Here is a 16961-nt window from a genome sequence, read left to right as displayed (position 1 = left end):
TATTTGATCTTACCCGTCAGATTGAAGTCATCGCCTCACCTCCGCGCTTTCCCATAACTGTTCATCTCACTAATCATTCTCACTACAGGATAGATTAGAAAACAGTACTTTACTCTCTCTCCTGCAGACGTTCTCATTCCCTATAAAACTCTCTAATTACGGGAGTGTGTTTTCTGCTGGTCACATTGTCTGCCTTATTCAGCGTTTCTCCTCTCAACCTTTTTCATGCCTTATCACATGGTTTTTGCTCCAGGTTGCGAGTGTGACATCTCACCCCTTTACTGCGTCATAAAAAATAAATCAGATTAAACTCAAAACTTTATTACATTTTACAATATATGATGGATTTTACTGAGTACCTGGATACGGGTTCTAAAAAAATGTTTGATTAATAGGAATAATTTACATCTGAAGAGATTAATTGACTTCAGTTTTTTTTTTTTTTTTGCTTGAACCTGGAGTCACTGGAATCGAGAGCGATTGAGTCTTTCTCTGGTAAAAGAGGACAGAGTGGAGCTATTTTATAAAAGACTGAGTCTGTCAGGAGTGCAACTCAAGCGGAACGTTTTTCACCAGAAAATTGCCTGGAACCTGAGGGAATCTTCATCTGTGGTAAATAGTGTAATTAAAAGATTCAGATAATCCAGAGAAATCCTTGTACTCATGGGGCAAGTCTGAAAATCGGTTTTGGACAGTCATGAGTTTTGAGACCTCGAGTGAAGGAAACAAAATTCACAAATCCGTACGTGATTCAGTCATGGACACACTTCATCTGCGACCAGATCAATTACCACCAAGGCGTTCTCTGTGTCTTTTGTCCAAATAGATCAAACTTTAGTCCCTTCACCATCATCAGCACTCAATTAATAAAAAAAAAAAGAGGAACTGAGACTCTCACTTCAGTCTCCAATTCACCCAAACTTTCCAGTGATTCCAAACAAACACACCTACATATGAAACCAGGTGCCTTCAACAATAAAAGCACTTCCACAGATTTAGATTCAAGTTCCTGTCTTACAATGATTTTCTTTGACCGAGCAGGGAAAAGCCTCCGGCTCCCCCTGTGATCCTCGGCACCCCCTGAAGAAGTCCCCGACTCAACTTCAGGAAACACGGTTATAAAAGGGGGCATTTAAAAAAAAAAAAAAAAAAAAAACGTTGCTCAAGGAGTTGGTATTTTTTGAAGGTGATACAGCTGAAAAAACAAAATAAAAATAAATAAATAAAATCAAAACACGTCAACGGACTGACAAAGAAAGAAATGATTTCGAAAGAAAAGGACAAACTGTGAAAGAGAAACAACCAGAGGCCAGACTTCCAACGACTTCTTGCACCCTGTTTCAAATTAACTGTCATTTTTCAATCCCGTGCCCGAGCCTGGAAGCACAAGTCACATGTCGTTTGAATTACACACATTGTCAGAGCTTGTCAACACACCCTTTTGTGTGATAATAGAAACGCTAATCAGCTCCTTACACTATAGTCATATGTGTTTGAAAGAAGATAATGCAAACACAACACCTGCAAAAACAGTAAGACACTACACGTTTTTTTTTGTTTTTTTTTACTTGATGTACTGAGGTCTGTTCTGTTTCTCAGTGGCTGCGACTCAGGATTGTCTGTGTCAGGAGAGAAAGTGAACTTGATTGGATTTCTTTTCAAATTTTCCTGACAAAAGGTGCGAGGCAGCTACACTAAACTTCAGGGGAAAAAAAAAATGAAAGGGGGAAAAAAAAGAGCAATTTATGAAAGCAGTATCTGACCATTTTATAAAACCACAAAAAAAAAAAAAAAAAAAAGTAGGGCTTGGAGAGTCGAGCCTCTGCAGTTAATAAACTTGAAATTGATTTTGATCTTCACTGAACTGCTAATGCAGTATGAGAAATGCTCTCCAAATAATTCATTTATATTTTTGGTGATGGTGTCTTTATACAAGCACTGTTGTCTTTCATATTTTGTGTCTTTGTTCATCCGTTATCGGTCTGCCATTGTTATTTTTCACATCTCGTAACGGCACTGATTTCACAAACCTTTAAGGAATAACAACGAAACTGCAGTGTAGGTAAATGTTCTGGATATCTCCATGTAATTAATCGGTATTGCTTGGTCAGCTTAACTCTCAAGCAGTCACACGTAGAGGGGAGCCTGAAGGCAGAGCGAATCTTTAACTTTTGTCTGAGGAAATCAGACACCGATCTAACACAGTTTGCATGCGCACATTTTAATTGAGGGTTAATTTGTGCTTCGCTTTCATGTGTGCGAGATGTGTGTGTGTGTGTGGGGGTGGGGTGGGCGGGGGGTTAAAGGGACAGCAACATAAGACATCATACTGTATGTAATTGGCTGAACTAAAGGATATTTAAGAAAATCTGGTGTGAAAATCACTTGAACTACGTCTACTAAAAAAAAAAAAGGAGGGTCAATGAGGCTGTCTTCAATGCAACTCAATTAATCTGAACTGGTCCAAGTGGTTTACACAAATGTCAAATAAAAAAAATTAATAAATAAAAAAATGTAGCCAGCCCAGCATCTCCAAGGCTGGAGCCCTGCACAAATTCTCAACTGTCTTCACAAATCACTTGTTATCAAAGAGTACTTTCACAAAAGCAACCTCAACAGCTCGGGGCACAGAGCGAGACAAGTGGTTTCCTCCAGACAGCCTGCCGGGTTATGATAGGCTCACCCCTTTTTTCCATACATCCGCTACTGATGGCTGGGCCGTCATCGCCCTGCGTTGCTGCTCCCATCAAAAGGTCAGCCAGGAGGGGAGAACAGAAGGCACAGGATGACGGTCTGTGAAACATGGCACTGGAGAGCAGAGGAAAGAAAAAGAAAAAAACAAGAGCAGGCAATAAATTCACAGGATTCGATATGAAAGTGAAGGCATGTTTCACGGCTGGTGTAGGGTTGGGTTACGGCAAGGCTAATGGTTTATGTTTCTTAATTTTTAGTGAAGGTCGATGTTTAAATGTGTCTGCAGGCAGCCATGACACCATGAGCACTAAATACAACGCATGCATGTGTGCGATTATGATTGTTCTTTTACACAAGTGAAGACACGATTGCAAACTAACGCATAGGGACGTATGTGGTGTTCTTATCGGGATAGATATCTATATTTTATCTCAATACATGATTTAAGATCACACTGAGGATGTGGTTGGGTTAAAAAGGGGTGGATGTGATGTTTAGATAGGCAGTGCAAAAAAAAAGAAATCCAGGTTACTATATGTCTTCAAGATGTTCTTCTATTCTATCCAACCATCTTCTGTGTGGCTTCATACCTGCCTTTTTGAATTCTTATCTGCTAACTACATCACCCTTTCTAGAATAAGGTATGACTTATACTTTGGGTATTAGTAAATTAATGCAGTTTGGTGCTTTTAATTAGGTGTTGTATGAAAAAAAAGAAAAAAAGAAAAGCTATCTGAATTGTTTTCACAGTTTGACTTTGCCGGTCCTTTCATTGAGAAGCACTTTCTTAAAGTCTTTTAAAGGTCCAAATCAAACGTTAAACCTGCGTGAGGCTTATTCACGGCATAGGTGATTTTTTAAAGTCACATTCAGAGTTGAGGCGCGCACACTTGGAGTTGAGCACAGCTCTCAAGTGCCTCTTCACATGTGAAGGACATATACACACTTTTTTTTGTTTTTTCCCCGGCATCCCTGAATCAATGACTTCATGACCTGTTAACCGGGTGAGGTATGTGTAAACACCAGAGTGGGAGGGATGCTTTTTGAAACGTTATCAGTTTGAAAACTGACTTAGAGCCACAGCTTGCCTGTTCTCAATACAGTCAGTGGAATGCCTGTTGGGCTTTTCATTGGGTTTTACACATTTTTATGGATGACTTTGAACTGCAGTAGAACAATTATGGGAGTACAAAACCAAGGTATATACACATTCGAAACAATTAGTGACTGATTCTGTGCTTGTGCCCTCGTTAACATATGAATTTGACTTTAAATCAAGCCATGACCTGACCTCTTTTGGTGACACCAAGCTGGTTGTCAACCGTTCTTACTCGGATAAAGTTTCCCCAACGATAACGTTGGAAAGAAGCGCCTCACCTTGTGAGTTAGTTTGGGTGCATTGTATGGGGTAGCTTGGTAACTGCTAACCAGGTCCTCCATGTCGCCGATCTCTCCCGGCTGAAATATTCTTTTATATTTCCGCGAAGGTCTTGTAAAATGTGACAGCGTGCTGCTGTGAATGCCTTTCATATTTCTTTTATTCCGCTACCTTGGCAGTGTCCACACCAAATTGATTATCTATGTTTCGTGACAAGCAAAGGTGTGCAGAGATCCAGGATCACCCTGTACTCGTGCCATCAAAATATCCACACTTCTTCCCAGCGTTATTTTTGTAACACCCTCCTCTCTTTCTGACTGTTTCACTCCTTTTTCTCTCTCTATCTTGTCCCTGTCCTCCTCCCGACTGCTGCACACCTGAGTGCTCAGGTAGAGAAGAAGTTTGTAGAGCAGCAGCAGCAGCAGCAGCACACAGAGGCAGACACTGAGTTTAGGTTTCTTCTTCTTTTTTTCTCCTTTCAATCGATTTAGGATCTGGAATTAAGTATAGACGCTTTACCAGGAGATCACTGGCAGTCCCACTTTCTTTCGCCTGCTGTTGGGTCAGTGGTGGATAGATGTTGGGACTTTGAATCTTGACGACTTCAGTTTTTTTCATGCAGCATCCTAGGATATTTTTTACATTTGCATGTTGGTCCTAACATAGACAATCATCCATATGTTTGTAAAAATTCTAATGCACAGTATTTTCAGTTTTTCATATAGTAGCTTTTTAGCTGATAGCTGATATTTAGATATCTTAAAAAAAAAAAATTCTAAAATTCAAAATGACTAACATATTTATTTCATCTTATGTATGCTGGTGAAAATATTTCGTCCTCAATGGTGATATAAGTATTTCTGCATAATGAGAGAGATGATTAGTTTTGATCTCTATCGTCTACTCATCACGTAACATATATTGTTGCAAAAACTGAGTGGAAGTGAAATGACATTGGTGAACCGAAAATTACATTGATGATTAAATCAGTCAATCCAAGTTTGTTTGTGTGGCTCTTTTCATCCAGGTTAATACAATTCAAAGTGCCCAAACAGTAAATTGTCACAGTCAGAAGTGACAAGACAAACCAAACAATGGTAGGAAATGTACTTTGTACTCTATACTGAGACTTATTATTATGATTAATTGAGGTCGACTGATTAATATGGACTTAGACCCCGTTTACACGGCGACGTTTCATTTTGGTTTCAGAAATGTTTTTTGTTTGCACAACAGCATTTTGAAAACAATGTCTGTTTGCACGGAACTGCAAAAATGCTATTAATGACAACAATTTAGAAAAGTTTAGTTTTCCTCTGAGTTGCATATTCATCAGCTCTGTGCACCGTTGCCATGTAAACCGGCCACAATAACACAACAAACATTTTCTGTTTTCACTTGAAAACTGAACCTTATGTTGATCTAATGTGACCAATTTATTTGTGATTAGTTAAGATTTGTGGATGTGGAAATATATATACTGTACATACTCACACTTTTTCAAGGTTCAGTGTTACTTTATTAGTACCCGTGGGTAGATTTGTTTTGCTTAGCAATTCACATTGATGAAACAATCAAACCTATTCTTTGTAATTTATATGCCGGCCATTAAAAGTGGAAACTGTAACAAGTAACCTTTGGCTGGGGTTTCGGGAGGGCTGGATTTCCCAGATCCCATCTCGCTCATACCCTTATAAAAATTCCAAATTAATGTATTCGTTATGTAAAATAAATTAAGTCTGTTTTTCATTCAAACAGCCACCAGGCTAACTTGTGAATCTGTCCTTGTAGTCTCTGTCTTTTCTCCATACACCACCTCTCTGGGCATGTTCTAACACGATGCATAAATTCAGAACCAATTTTACACAACATTGCCTTGGCTTCTCTCTCCAAACACCAGCGGACTCGCACACCCAGAGTCCAACTCCACACTCGACCTGTTTAAAAGCACCGGACCAAAAGAGTGATTACGGCCTTTCGTGCGCACTTCCTGCACAGACTTAATAGAACTTTTAATCACGTCTAACATGTTTATGATGCGGGCAAATTCTTATGAGCTATGACATAATGTTTACGAAGCGAGTAAAAGAGGGTATTTCACCTGGCATTGCTCAGCGTTTGCCCAAGAATTATGACTTGTGTCCAGTGAACTAGGAACAGAGAATATGTTGTTCTATCATCGCTCATAAAGTACATTTAATAAGGATGGCATGACTTTTACAAGAAAGGACAGATTTTAGAAGTTGATAAAACGGACTTGAACATAGTCCTGTTTTTATATTAAACACACACACACACAAAAAAATGCAGTTTCTCCTGTGTGAACGTAACAGCTTACAAAATGTTTGTTGTTTCTGTTCACCTTTGAACTTGGAAAATCCACCCATGGCTCCATAATTTCCTGCGACTATACAGCCCTGCCTCAGAGACAAAGTGTGGCTTTGATTCACACTCAAATGAAAGCCCAAAACAATAACACAATCGTTACTCTTCCAGAGTTGTTGTTGTTGTTTGTTTTTATTGCTCACTTCCAAATGCTGTCTTTATATACTTACACCAAGAGAAAATAGCCCAACCAAAAGCTTTCACTTTGCACTAATTTACAGTTTGGATGTGAAAATCTCCTTTTTGATCAAATGCTTAAATTGGTCCTATTAGTGTTGTTATGGTGACACGGGCTGTAAATGTTTTTTCTCTGCTAATAGGTGGAATCTCTTTCAACAAATGATGCAAGAAGAACCAGCTGTCATTACTTAGTTGCAGTATAAAAGCCTTGGGAGGACACAGGGTCATGTTGCACACTGTAATTGTCGCTACTTCACTGTGTTTTCTGATCTTCTGGAGAAAGAATCGGCAACTCTGATCAAAGTGAGGGCCTCAGAGATGTGTATTATTTCTACTAATTTATGGTAAAGTGGCAGAGTACACGCTTGTGCCCCTTTTTTTCAAAGATATCTGGCAGTTCTTCATTATCACTGTGTGTTTTCGATTGACCGACACGTTGGCGGATTTTTCTCTGTGAAAGTCCTGTGGGCTCCCGTGAGGATGAGGAAAACTGTATTTTTTAGTGCCTTCTGATAAGTTTTGAATGTATACGTTCTCAGAGTTACTGTTATCTCCAGTACGCATGTCCGATCTTCTCAGTTCCTGGGGGTTACAATGTATGCATTAAATATTCATTACTGTAGAATGAGGCTATACGGTAACTGCAGAGCAATTATAACCGATATCTGGTTTAGTGTGGTTTCTCAAAAAAAAAAAAGAAAAAAGTATTGATTTCATTGAAAATTGACTCATGGCAAAGCTGGATGTTAAATGTCAGAAATGGTAGTCATCTATTGCACATTATTTTCTATGTTTGGTTTACTTCTTTGGGAATTTTGTACATCTCTATCTTTCTGTTTTCTTCGGTCATTCTTTACCCATGTGGAATTTCTTAGTTTGTTCTTCTTGTAATACATTATCCACAAGCCATCTGTGATAAATGATGAGATAACAAGAAGGAGACTAACAGTCCAATCTTTTTAACGTTAAAAAAAAAAATGAGCCATCATCTTTCCTTATTGTTAAAATTAGACACGTCACCTTGTGATAATACAAGTACACTCCTCTGTCTACTGGTGTTGGGTTTTCTAAATAATCTCCAATGGAAAATCCAATTACAAAAAGCATTTTGCTTGGCAGCACTTTGTAATTCTTTTCTCCTAATCTGTAAATCTTGTCTCTTCCACTGGCACAAATATTTATAGGTTTGTCGCATACTTTACATCCTTTAATTAAAACTGATTAATTAGTTTATCGGTTAATCTGCTTTCCTTAGTGATCCTTTACCCAGGTAAACTGTATTTATTATCTCGTGCTAAATTATCTCCAAACCATCTGTTTTAAATAACAGCCCCATTAAAAGTCATACAGTCCAATCTTTTTCACTTCACACACTGATGCATCGATTTCTGCCTCAGCTCGATGTAATTTGTACTGATTCAAAATGAACCATTGTCTTTCCCGGTTGTTTAAAGAAGAGATTTGTCACCTTGTACCTGTACGGTACTTCAAATGTAGTCATGACTTAGAAGCTCTTTTCTCTTAAGGGAGAGTAAATGTTTCTAGGTATTGGTTGGTTGTTAATGGATTCTTTTGGTGCAACCTTTTAATATAGATAAAAAGAAAGAAAGAAAAAAAAAAAGAACATTTGTCAATCTTTCTTTTCTGCTTCAGTCAGATGTGATTCATAATTGTTGAAAGAAGAAATAGTCCACCTAAAGTGGTAAATACAGTCAAACATAATGACTCGACGCAAACTCCTTCATCTCAATCGTGCTCTATTCCATGAATCATGGACAATAGGAGCTCCAATTACCAAGAAGACTTTTACTTAAAAAAAAACAAAAAAAAAAAACTTCAAGTGTATTCTTGACTCATAATCCATTCCCCTGAATCAGTGAAGCTTTTGTCTCTTCCAGGAGAGTAGATGTTCACAGGTCGTCATCAGCTGTCCTCGCACAGCTCATGAATCGGGGTATTGACATAACAGACTAACCCGGTGGCGCGCTCTTCTTCTTCTAATTTGCACTCAACAGGTGAAGCACATCTTTTCAGATGCTCCAACATAGCCATGAGAAAGCATCGATTTTCTATCTGTCCTTTATTCCCCTACCACTTCAGGAGATTAGGAAGTGTAATCACTGTGATCCTGAGGGTTACACAGGCAAAACATATCTACAAACATGAATAAATTAGACAGACCTCATTAGCATGAGGTAGTTTTTTTATCAGAATTTGCCCAAGTCACACTTCACAATTTATCCCGGGTTTCATTAAACGTATTTCACATAAACTCCCTCCTGGGTGTTTTATAACAGACTTAAAATGCCGTCTGAAGCCATCTACACATATGGGTCGTTGCTTGAGCTTACTTATTTATCATTCAGTGGCTTAACACTTTGCAAATCCGTGACAATTATCACTTTGTGGCAGGTCCCTTTTGCATTAAGCGGCGATGTGTGTTTTGATGTTACGGAGCCGAGGCAGTGCAAACAAAAGCCTCTTAACTCTCGCAGCGGCTTCCCGTGTCGTTGCTTTCTGACTGGGCACACGCACACACACACACGTATGCGCACCCTACCTGGATGCGAATCAATGTGATTAGAAAATTGAGCCTCGGTAGACTTCATAACGACCGGACAAATTACCGGCCGATCAAACCGAGGGGGACAGCTAAAGGATAGGCAGGATCAGATTATCTTATTTGTTTATGGTCAATCTTTAATTTTGTCATCCCAGTTGTGCATAAAGCAAATATGCTCGGCGGATCTGCTTTGTGCACATAGCAGGCAAATATGTTTGCCAAGTAAGCGTCAATACTAATGGCCCAGCCTTCACTGTGGGTAACGATTACATGAACAAAAAAAAAACCAACAAAAAAACCAAAACAATGATTGATTCTAATTAGACGTCTTTCTCTCTGTTTTCTTTACTCCTCGCTGCCAGCACCTGGAGGTGTGTTTGGTCCTCAAGGTGAATCAGGGTCGGAGCCTGAAGATGACAACCAGCTGAAGTTTTACACAGAGCAGCACAGAGGACGAAGACGCAGCAAAGGTGAGACAGACCGCAGGTGTTTTTCTTTCAGCGCCGTAATAAATGTGTCACGTTTTCCACACTTTAGCCGGCGCAGGAGGAGACCCTCTTATCCACTGCACACTGCTGCGAATGCAATAAAGTAAAAAAAAAAAAAAGTAATAAAGTACAATGAGGCCTCTTTTGAAAACAGATGATTTCCAGTCTTATACTGGTTGTATATGGGAGAAATAACGGGAGGACGAGTTATAGCAGAGTGAAATGAGGCCAGACGTTTCTGGAATTGTCAGCATAGCTGGAAGTAAGAAGGAGTCATGCACGTTCCCGCTGGGGTTTAAAGTGCTGTTCCATAGCACAGCTCAGTGACACTCAGAGGAGATATATGAGCTGATGTAAATGGAGGTTTTGTGATGAGCTAAGCTGAGTCAAATGACTCGAATGGGAAGCATGATTTTATTTAATTTATTTCCTTTTTTTCCATATACTGTAGTGTTATGTGATAGTGAAAGGCTTTATACATGGATCATGCTTTTGCTTGTGCGTGACCCGAGTGGCCAGGAGAATATAACACACGTGAATGTCCGTATAATAAATACAAAACAAAACAAAACAAAAGAATCAGCACAGCCTGTGTTTTTTCTGAACCCTCTGTTTGTTACAAAATTCCATAATGATACGAGGAAGAAAAGTCACACCTCACTTTTTAATTCTCGAGTCAGTGAATCACGATATTGTGCAGTGAAACCCAAAAATATAAATCCAATGTGATTCAGTCTAGCTAATAATAAAACTGTATAATATCTTTAACTTCCCTCCAACTGCCTCTTTTTTGCTGTTATGTATTTGAAATATTTATTGCCTCTAATTTAACTATGTACAAGTCTATTATTTTTATAATTAGAATTTCCAATGAGGATCAAACTTTAAGGTTGAATTTGAACTCGAAATAAATAAATATCATTCCTTATCAGCCTTTTTCAATTCTTGCTTCAATTAAAATGTTACATTTAAGATAATTAAGAACCTTCCAGTTGGTTATTCTGAAGGTGAAAAAAATACGTCTACTCCGCACATTTCTGTTAAAAGGGGTTAACGTTTTTCTATTATTGTCATCTCAAAGACCACTGTATACCATGTTTGGGTCTGAGTGAATACTGTGTGAGATTGGAGCATACGCAGCCCTTGTCCCTGTAGGTCCTGGCAGGCAGATCTCTGCTGGGGTGAAGATTTCCACACCAGTGGACGCAGATCCCTTCTTGGAAATTGTGTTTTTGGACTCGGCTGGTGAAATGTCCACCATGCTGGCATCTTGTTTCAAAAATTGCACTGTTGTTGGGAAGCAGTTGCTCTGACCATGGCTCTAGGATTTACATTGGAATATTTTTAGATTTTCTCCAAGTTTGTTTAAGCTGACGGGAAAAAAAAAACTGAAAGCTTATGATTTGATTCTGAACTGGTTGAAATAAAAACAAATTACCAGTATTTAAATTTATGGGATTTAGGATAACTATTTGTGCTCTGTGTGATGTTTGTATGATGTATATGTTATAATATACATATAATAATATATAATGGTCAGCCTTGAATTGTAATTGACTGTAAAGAGTACTCTCTTACTGGATCTTCAGTTACAAACACGTGTTTACATTACATATCATCACAAAATGTGGGATTGTTCACAAATAAACCAAATGGCAGAGTCCTAAAGGGTATGTCTCTGCTTGAACTGGCCCTTACATTTTATTAGCAAAGCTCACAGGCACATGACCACGGAGGACATAAAAGCCGCGGTCATGATCTGTGTTAAAGTTACAGCCTGTGGTAAAAAGGTTGTGTGTCTCTCCTAAAAAGATGGACAGGGAGACCCGGATAGGAGTAAGAATAGAACGACATTAGAGGTACCGCGGTTTGTTTAGTTTAGCAACATTTTGTGGTTGCTTTACATTCCTGTGGGTGTGTTTCCTAAAGGTCTGTGGTCACTGTGTGTGTGTGTGTGTGTGTGTGTGTGTGTGTGTGTGTGTGTGTGTGTGTGTGTGTGTGTGTGTGTGTGTGTGTGTGTGTGTGTGTGTGTGTGTGTGTGTGTGTGTGTGTGTGTGTGTGTGTGTGTGTGTGTGTGTGTGTGTGTGTGTGTGTGTGTGCGAGCGCATAGAGAAGGTGTTTGGTTTGTGGCTGTAATGTAAGTGTTTGCCACCGTGAGTGTACATGCTTTTGTCTACTCAGTAAGCTTTTATAGTAATTGAGGGACCCCTTCAGAAGCCCCATGACACCACCCACACCCCGCGGGGATTAGCTGCTCCGCTGCCTTTGCTTTAGACAGCCTTTGTTTCTGTCCTTTCACAATACAATCACAGTGGGAGACATGTGATTCGGCGTGGGCGGATTCATTACCTTAACTTTTCTCTCGCTGGCTTTGACCTTGAGCTGCAGTTCGCTAACTCCAAACTTTTTTTTTTTATCGAGATTTCAGTGCGATCTCTTGTCAGCGGGGGGGGGGGGGGGTACTGGGGATTACTAATCACACTGCGTGGTGGTATTAACATTTCTGCGATGTTGCTTTGTTACACTTCAGTCCGTTTGCCTCTCGTAACGGTGATTGATAAAAATGAGGCTTGACAGAAAGGGTGTATTTCACTTAGTTGGCTTCTGATAGTGGAGCATAACTCTTCACAGCATACAGAACATTAATCTGTGCTTTATATTCTGTATGGGGCTCCAAATGAATAATTACACTGAATAATTAATGACCGCAACAATTTGCGAAGGTCCACTGCAGGAAACTTTGAAACAAAAAAACGGCTAATGAGTTCACCATTGAACATGCATAACAATACGAGCTCTTTTCTTTCTGGTCACACGTGTGGTGACGCTTGTAGAATATGAAATATTGCGTGCGATTTTTCAAAGACTGCAGAATTTTCAAGAGGTTCAATGGGATCAATATATATTTAACAGTAAAAAAAGAAAAAAAATCTAGTTATGGCAGTCTGTTCAAAGCACACTATCTCTACGCTGTCCTCGCCACCTCGCACTGAGCCTCCTTTAAACATGCCAACTTTTCTCCCATGATAAATACCCGTAGACAGAGGTTAAGCGGCTAATTTCATTCCTTATATCCTGGCTTGGAAATAGGAGCCCTGACGGAGCCAAAGGGCAACCAAAACAGCCAATCTATAACCCTGTCACGGGCAATAAGATCATATATCACACAGGCAAACAATTTGGAGCTGCTCTGCAGAAGTGCTGGTGTTCTCCGTCATCTTTTACTAACTTGAATCTGGGCTCGATTCATAAATCAGGAGTGCAATTAATATCTTCAAGGACTTGAAGGAGGCTCGGGGACTCTTTTGTGTGCGTGGTGCAAAAGCTGGTGATTAAGGCTCATGTTATGTGTCTTTCTGAATTATGTCGTTTTAACATTGTTTATTTTATTCTTTTTCTTTAATCCTCTATTAAACTGTTTACCTGCACTTTTTTTCCCCCCCTCTTTCTCTACCTCAGGCCACCCACACAGCCCTCTAAATAAGGTCACCCTGACGCTGATTACCATCAGCACATGTGTCATTGCCATTGTCTATGCTACGCAGGATTCCTGCCCCCTCACTGTCAAGGTTACCCTCCATGTGCCGGAGCATTTTGTCGCGGATGGTAAGTGAAACGCATTCGTTAGACCTTGGCAGGATGTTAAAGTAATGGCATATAAAAAAAAAACAAAACAAACAAAAAAAGTTGACTTTCACTTACTTAGTTTGATGCCGGTATCCTCACTTTCCCCTAATGCACAGTGTCTAAGGTTGTTCGTAAATTTAAATTATTGGATTGAAACTGCGCGAGTCTATTTTTCATGAAATGAATGCAAAGCGATAATACTTTTTCTTTGCACACAAAAGGCATTTCTCACAAATATTGTTCATAAATTTGTCTATATCTGTGACAGGCACGTACACGTACCCGGGGATTTACAAAACTGGGATATTTCTCTGCGTTTTGGCTGCACATTTACACATAAACGCAGCTCCGAGTCCCCACAAACGATGATTCCTGAGAACTCCGGCCACAGTGGAGATTTGGAAAAACTCTGATTCTGATTGGCTATCATGGCTTTATGCTTCTCGTTACACTGCCCCCTACAGGTTTTGTATGCCTGTAGTAGCGCTGAGTGAATATGCAGGTCCTAAAAGGGGAAATATCTGTTTTTGTAAAAGCCAGGGTACATGTAAATGTGTCCTAAAGCACAGTTGTGCAGTAATCATTCTGTCTAATCAGCATCCTGCTATGCCACACCTGTGAAGTGGATGGATTTTATGAATGACAAGTACTCACTAACACAGATTTAGACACATTTGTGAACAATATTTAAGAAAAATCGGCCTTTTGTTTCATACAAAAAGTCTTACCTTTCAGTTCTGCTCATGACAAATGGGGGCAGAAACAAAAATGTTGCATTTATATTTTTGTTCAGTGTAAGTTAAAGATAAGAAAATGGAATATTATAATAGCCGCTGCCCATCATTGTACATTACTGTGTTGCTGTTTTGATGTGGTTGGACTCTGTTGTCCTTCAAGTATCATCCTGCAGAAATAGCTGGAAAAAAAGAAAATATGATGTAATTTGTACCGTCTTTTTGTTGTCAGGGGATACAGTTAATGGGTTAGGGGCAGTTTTCCATGCCTTCCCCATTTCTCTTTTCAAATCACGCATTGAAACACCCCCACCTCACCCCCTACACCACTCCTTCAATTTGTGGTTTTTCATTTTCAGGGCTTTTCAGTCCCACTGCCCTGCCTCTCTGTAACGGCTGATATAAGTACAAAAGATGCACATCCATCCAAAGAAATGGTAAACCACAGGCACAAATGAGCAATAAACAAAAAGGAGCAAAAATCAGCACGATACAGCGCACAAAGTCAGTGAAAGCTCCTGAAACAAGGAAAAAAAGACGATTTATTGTCGCCACAAATGACTGAGTGACATTTGAAGCTATTTAATTTGGAGAACATTTTCCCTCCCTTTATTTCTGAGCTGGACTTTTGGTCACGAGGCTGTGATTGACTGTCTTTCATAAGAGTGTAAACTAGAATATTAACCTATTGCTTGTTTTCAGTTAACATGAGATATGCTTCTTCTTTTTTTTATGCGACATCCGTCATCCAAGGTTCACTTTTCTTTTGTATGTTATTTTGTAACGTGTCTTACAAAAGTAAAAATATAAGAAAATAAGAAATAAAGGAGGTCTAGACTGAATTGGCACAATGATTAAATGAAGTCTGAAATGTGTATTTGTCTGCCCCTTTTCTACAGGGGTTATCATAGACTAATTAAGATTTAAAGACATGCCCCCCTCACACTCGAGGTTAAAACCTAACCATATGGGCCACAGGGTAGATCAATAGTTAAATGAAGTGAATTAGATAAAAACCTGCTCAGTAGAGTGTTGATCACATTTTATGTCAGATTAAATCTGTATTTAGAAAAATAAAAAAAGGAAATTTACAAAAAAATGAATTATATAAGTGTGATTGCCAAGGTGTTTGCTCAAAGATTTGCACTGCTTGCCTTTTAAATTCCTCACCAGCGATGAAATAATTACGATTCGGGTCCGTGCATTGGCAGCATACCACAGTATAAACCTTCGCTGGAACGATAAGCCAAAATGGAACATGCACAAGGAGTCAGGCAAAGTAAGAGGGAGTGGAGGAGGCAATTTAACTAATGATCGGCATATCTCTGGGAGTCGTGCGTTCACATATCAGTTGATCAGGTGCTCTTGCCACCGGGGCCTCATTTCTAGTCCGCCCACGCTCTGAGAGTTTGTGTGCTTATGGACACACAAGAGAAAAAGGACGAGTGCTCAAACTTATACAGTGAATTATGCGTCCTTATGGACACCGAAGTGCACAAACTGTCAAATGTAATCCAAACCCAAGTAAAAGACGTCAAAGCATGATTGAAATAAGAGCTTTTCAGCCTGTAATTTACTCCTCTTCGGTATGAAAATATGATTTCTGCTGTGGTTAGTATGCTGGGAAATTGAATATGGATAAATGTGTTTCCCTACTGAATGATTACTCATTGATTGTCTCAACCATCTGACCTTTGCTTCTCCACTGCCAATGAGGCACATCCAGTTATCTACAAGTGTTCTCCAAATACTCAAATAATTCTCAAGTGCTATGATGCTCAGCTCAGTTTGTGAAAAAAAATAGAATTTTTCTTTTCTTCCAAATACAGCGTTCTTTACTTTTAAAAACGCAACGATTTGCTGTGTTGACCCCACTAAAATACTGAGGAATAATGTTTCTCACCTCTCCAATGTGGATTCCACTCAGCTTGTACTCGTACTGTGGGATGCATATGGACAATGAGGAGAAGTTGCAATTGACGTCGAGGACCTTTTTTCCACTTTCTCTGCAAACTAACTCATGTCTACTGGAGAGGTGGACACCTGAGGCAGAGCAGATATGATAAAAGGCGGCTTAACCCAGAAGTCCGACAGGCATACAGTCGGCAGCAGAGAGTCAGAGCAAAACAAACAAACCCAACAGATAAACAAACAAAACAAATGTAAACTGGCAAGCCACAAATACATATAACTCAGATCAGAGGGGTGTACAGGCAGGATGGGAAAAAAAAACAAAAAAAAACAGCCAAAATAACAAATCACTATGGTTACAATACATATGGCCTGACACACACGACTCCCCTCTATACACATACGCATTTTTTTATATTTTGTATTTGTCAGAAACAATAATAGGAAGCGGTTGTCCAGACGGGTGAAGAGGTCACGTATCAGTACGAGCAGTAAACGCAACGAGAGAGGCCAGAAGGCCTGACAGAAGCTGATATGTGGGCGGGAAATCGGTTATCAGGCCCGGTATGAAAAGTGGCAAGACTGTTTGGTTAACATCAGCAGACACTCATCAGAGAAATCAAATATGATTCCAAATAAACACAGCACTGCTTCTAAGACTCCCGTTGTGACTCATGTATCTTGAGATTAATTTGAGAATTGATTTTGAGACTTTTAGTACTAGCTGAGATTAGTATTACCTGAAGATCTCTAATAATTTGTGAATTACCCCCCCCACGTCTGCGTTTCTTGCATTCACACGGGATGAAAAAAAACTTGAAATTACTGGCCCGGGTCTGATGTCAAGGCTGTGCACGTCACAATATCCGCTGCTGTCACGTGACATATAGTCGTCATGGCAACAGTAAATAAGTAGTAACTTGAGAACAGTGAGCATAATTATCGGGATAACGGGCTGTCAGAGCCTTTGTATTAAGCCTGTTGAAAGATAGGCCTAAAAA

General features: G+C 39.5%; 1 protein-coding gene across 1 annotated transcript in view; it reads left to right on the top strand.

Annotated features, from left to right (window-relative positions):
- The window catches only part of astn2 (astrotactin 2), a 271116-nt gene that overhangs the window by 117669 nt on the left and 136486 nt on the right, over positions 1 to 16961 (top strand). The window contains exons 5-6 of the mRNA XM_080476263.1: positions 9563 to 9670; positions 13148 to 13294. Coding sequence (XP_080332389.1) covers positions 9563 to 9670; positions 13148 to 13294 — 255 coding nt within the window. The remainder of the gene's footprint in view (positions 1 to 9562; positions 9671 to 13147; positions 13295 to 16961) is intronic.

This window comes from Lipophrys pholis (genome assembly GCF_963383615.2).
Source record: "Lipophrys pholis genome assembly, chromosome: 12".
NCBI lineage: Eukaryota > Metazoa > Chordata > Actinopteri > Blenniiformes > Blenniidae > Lipophrys > Lipophrys pholis.
This window is presented reverse-complemented; position numbering and strand designations above follow the sequence as displayed.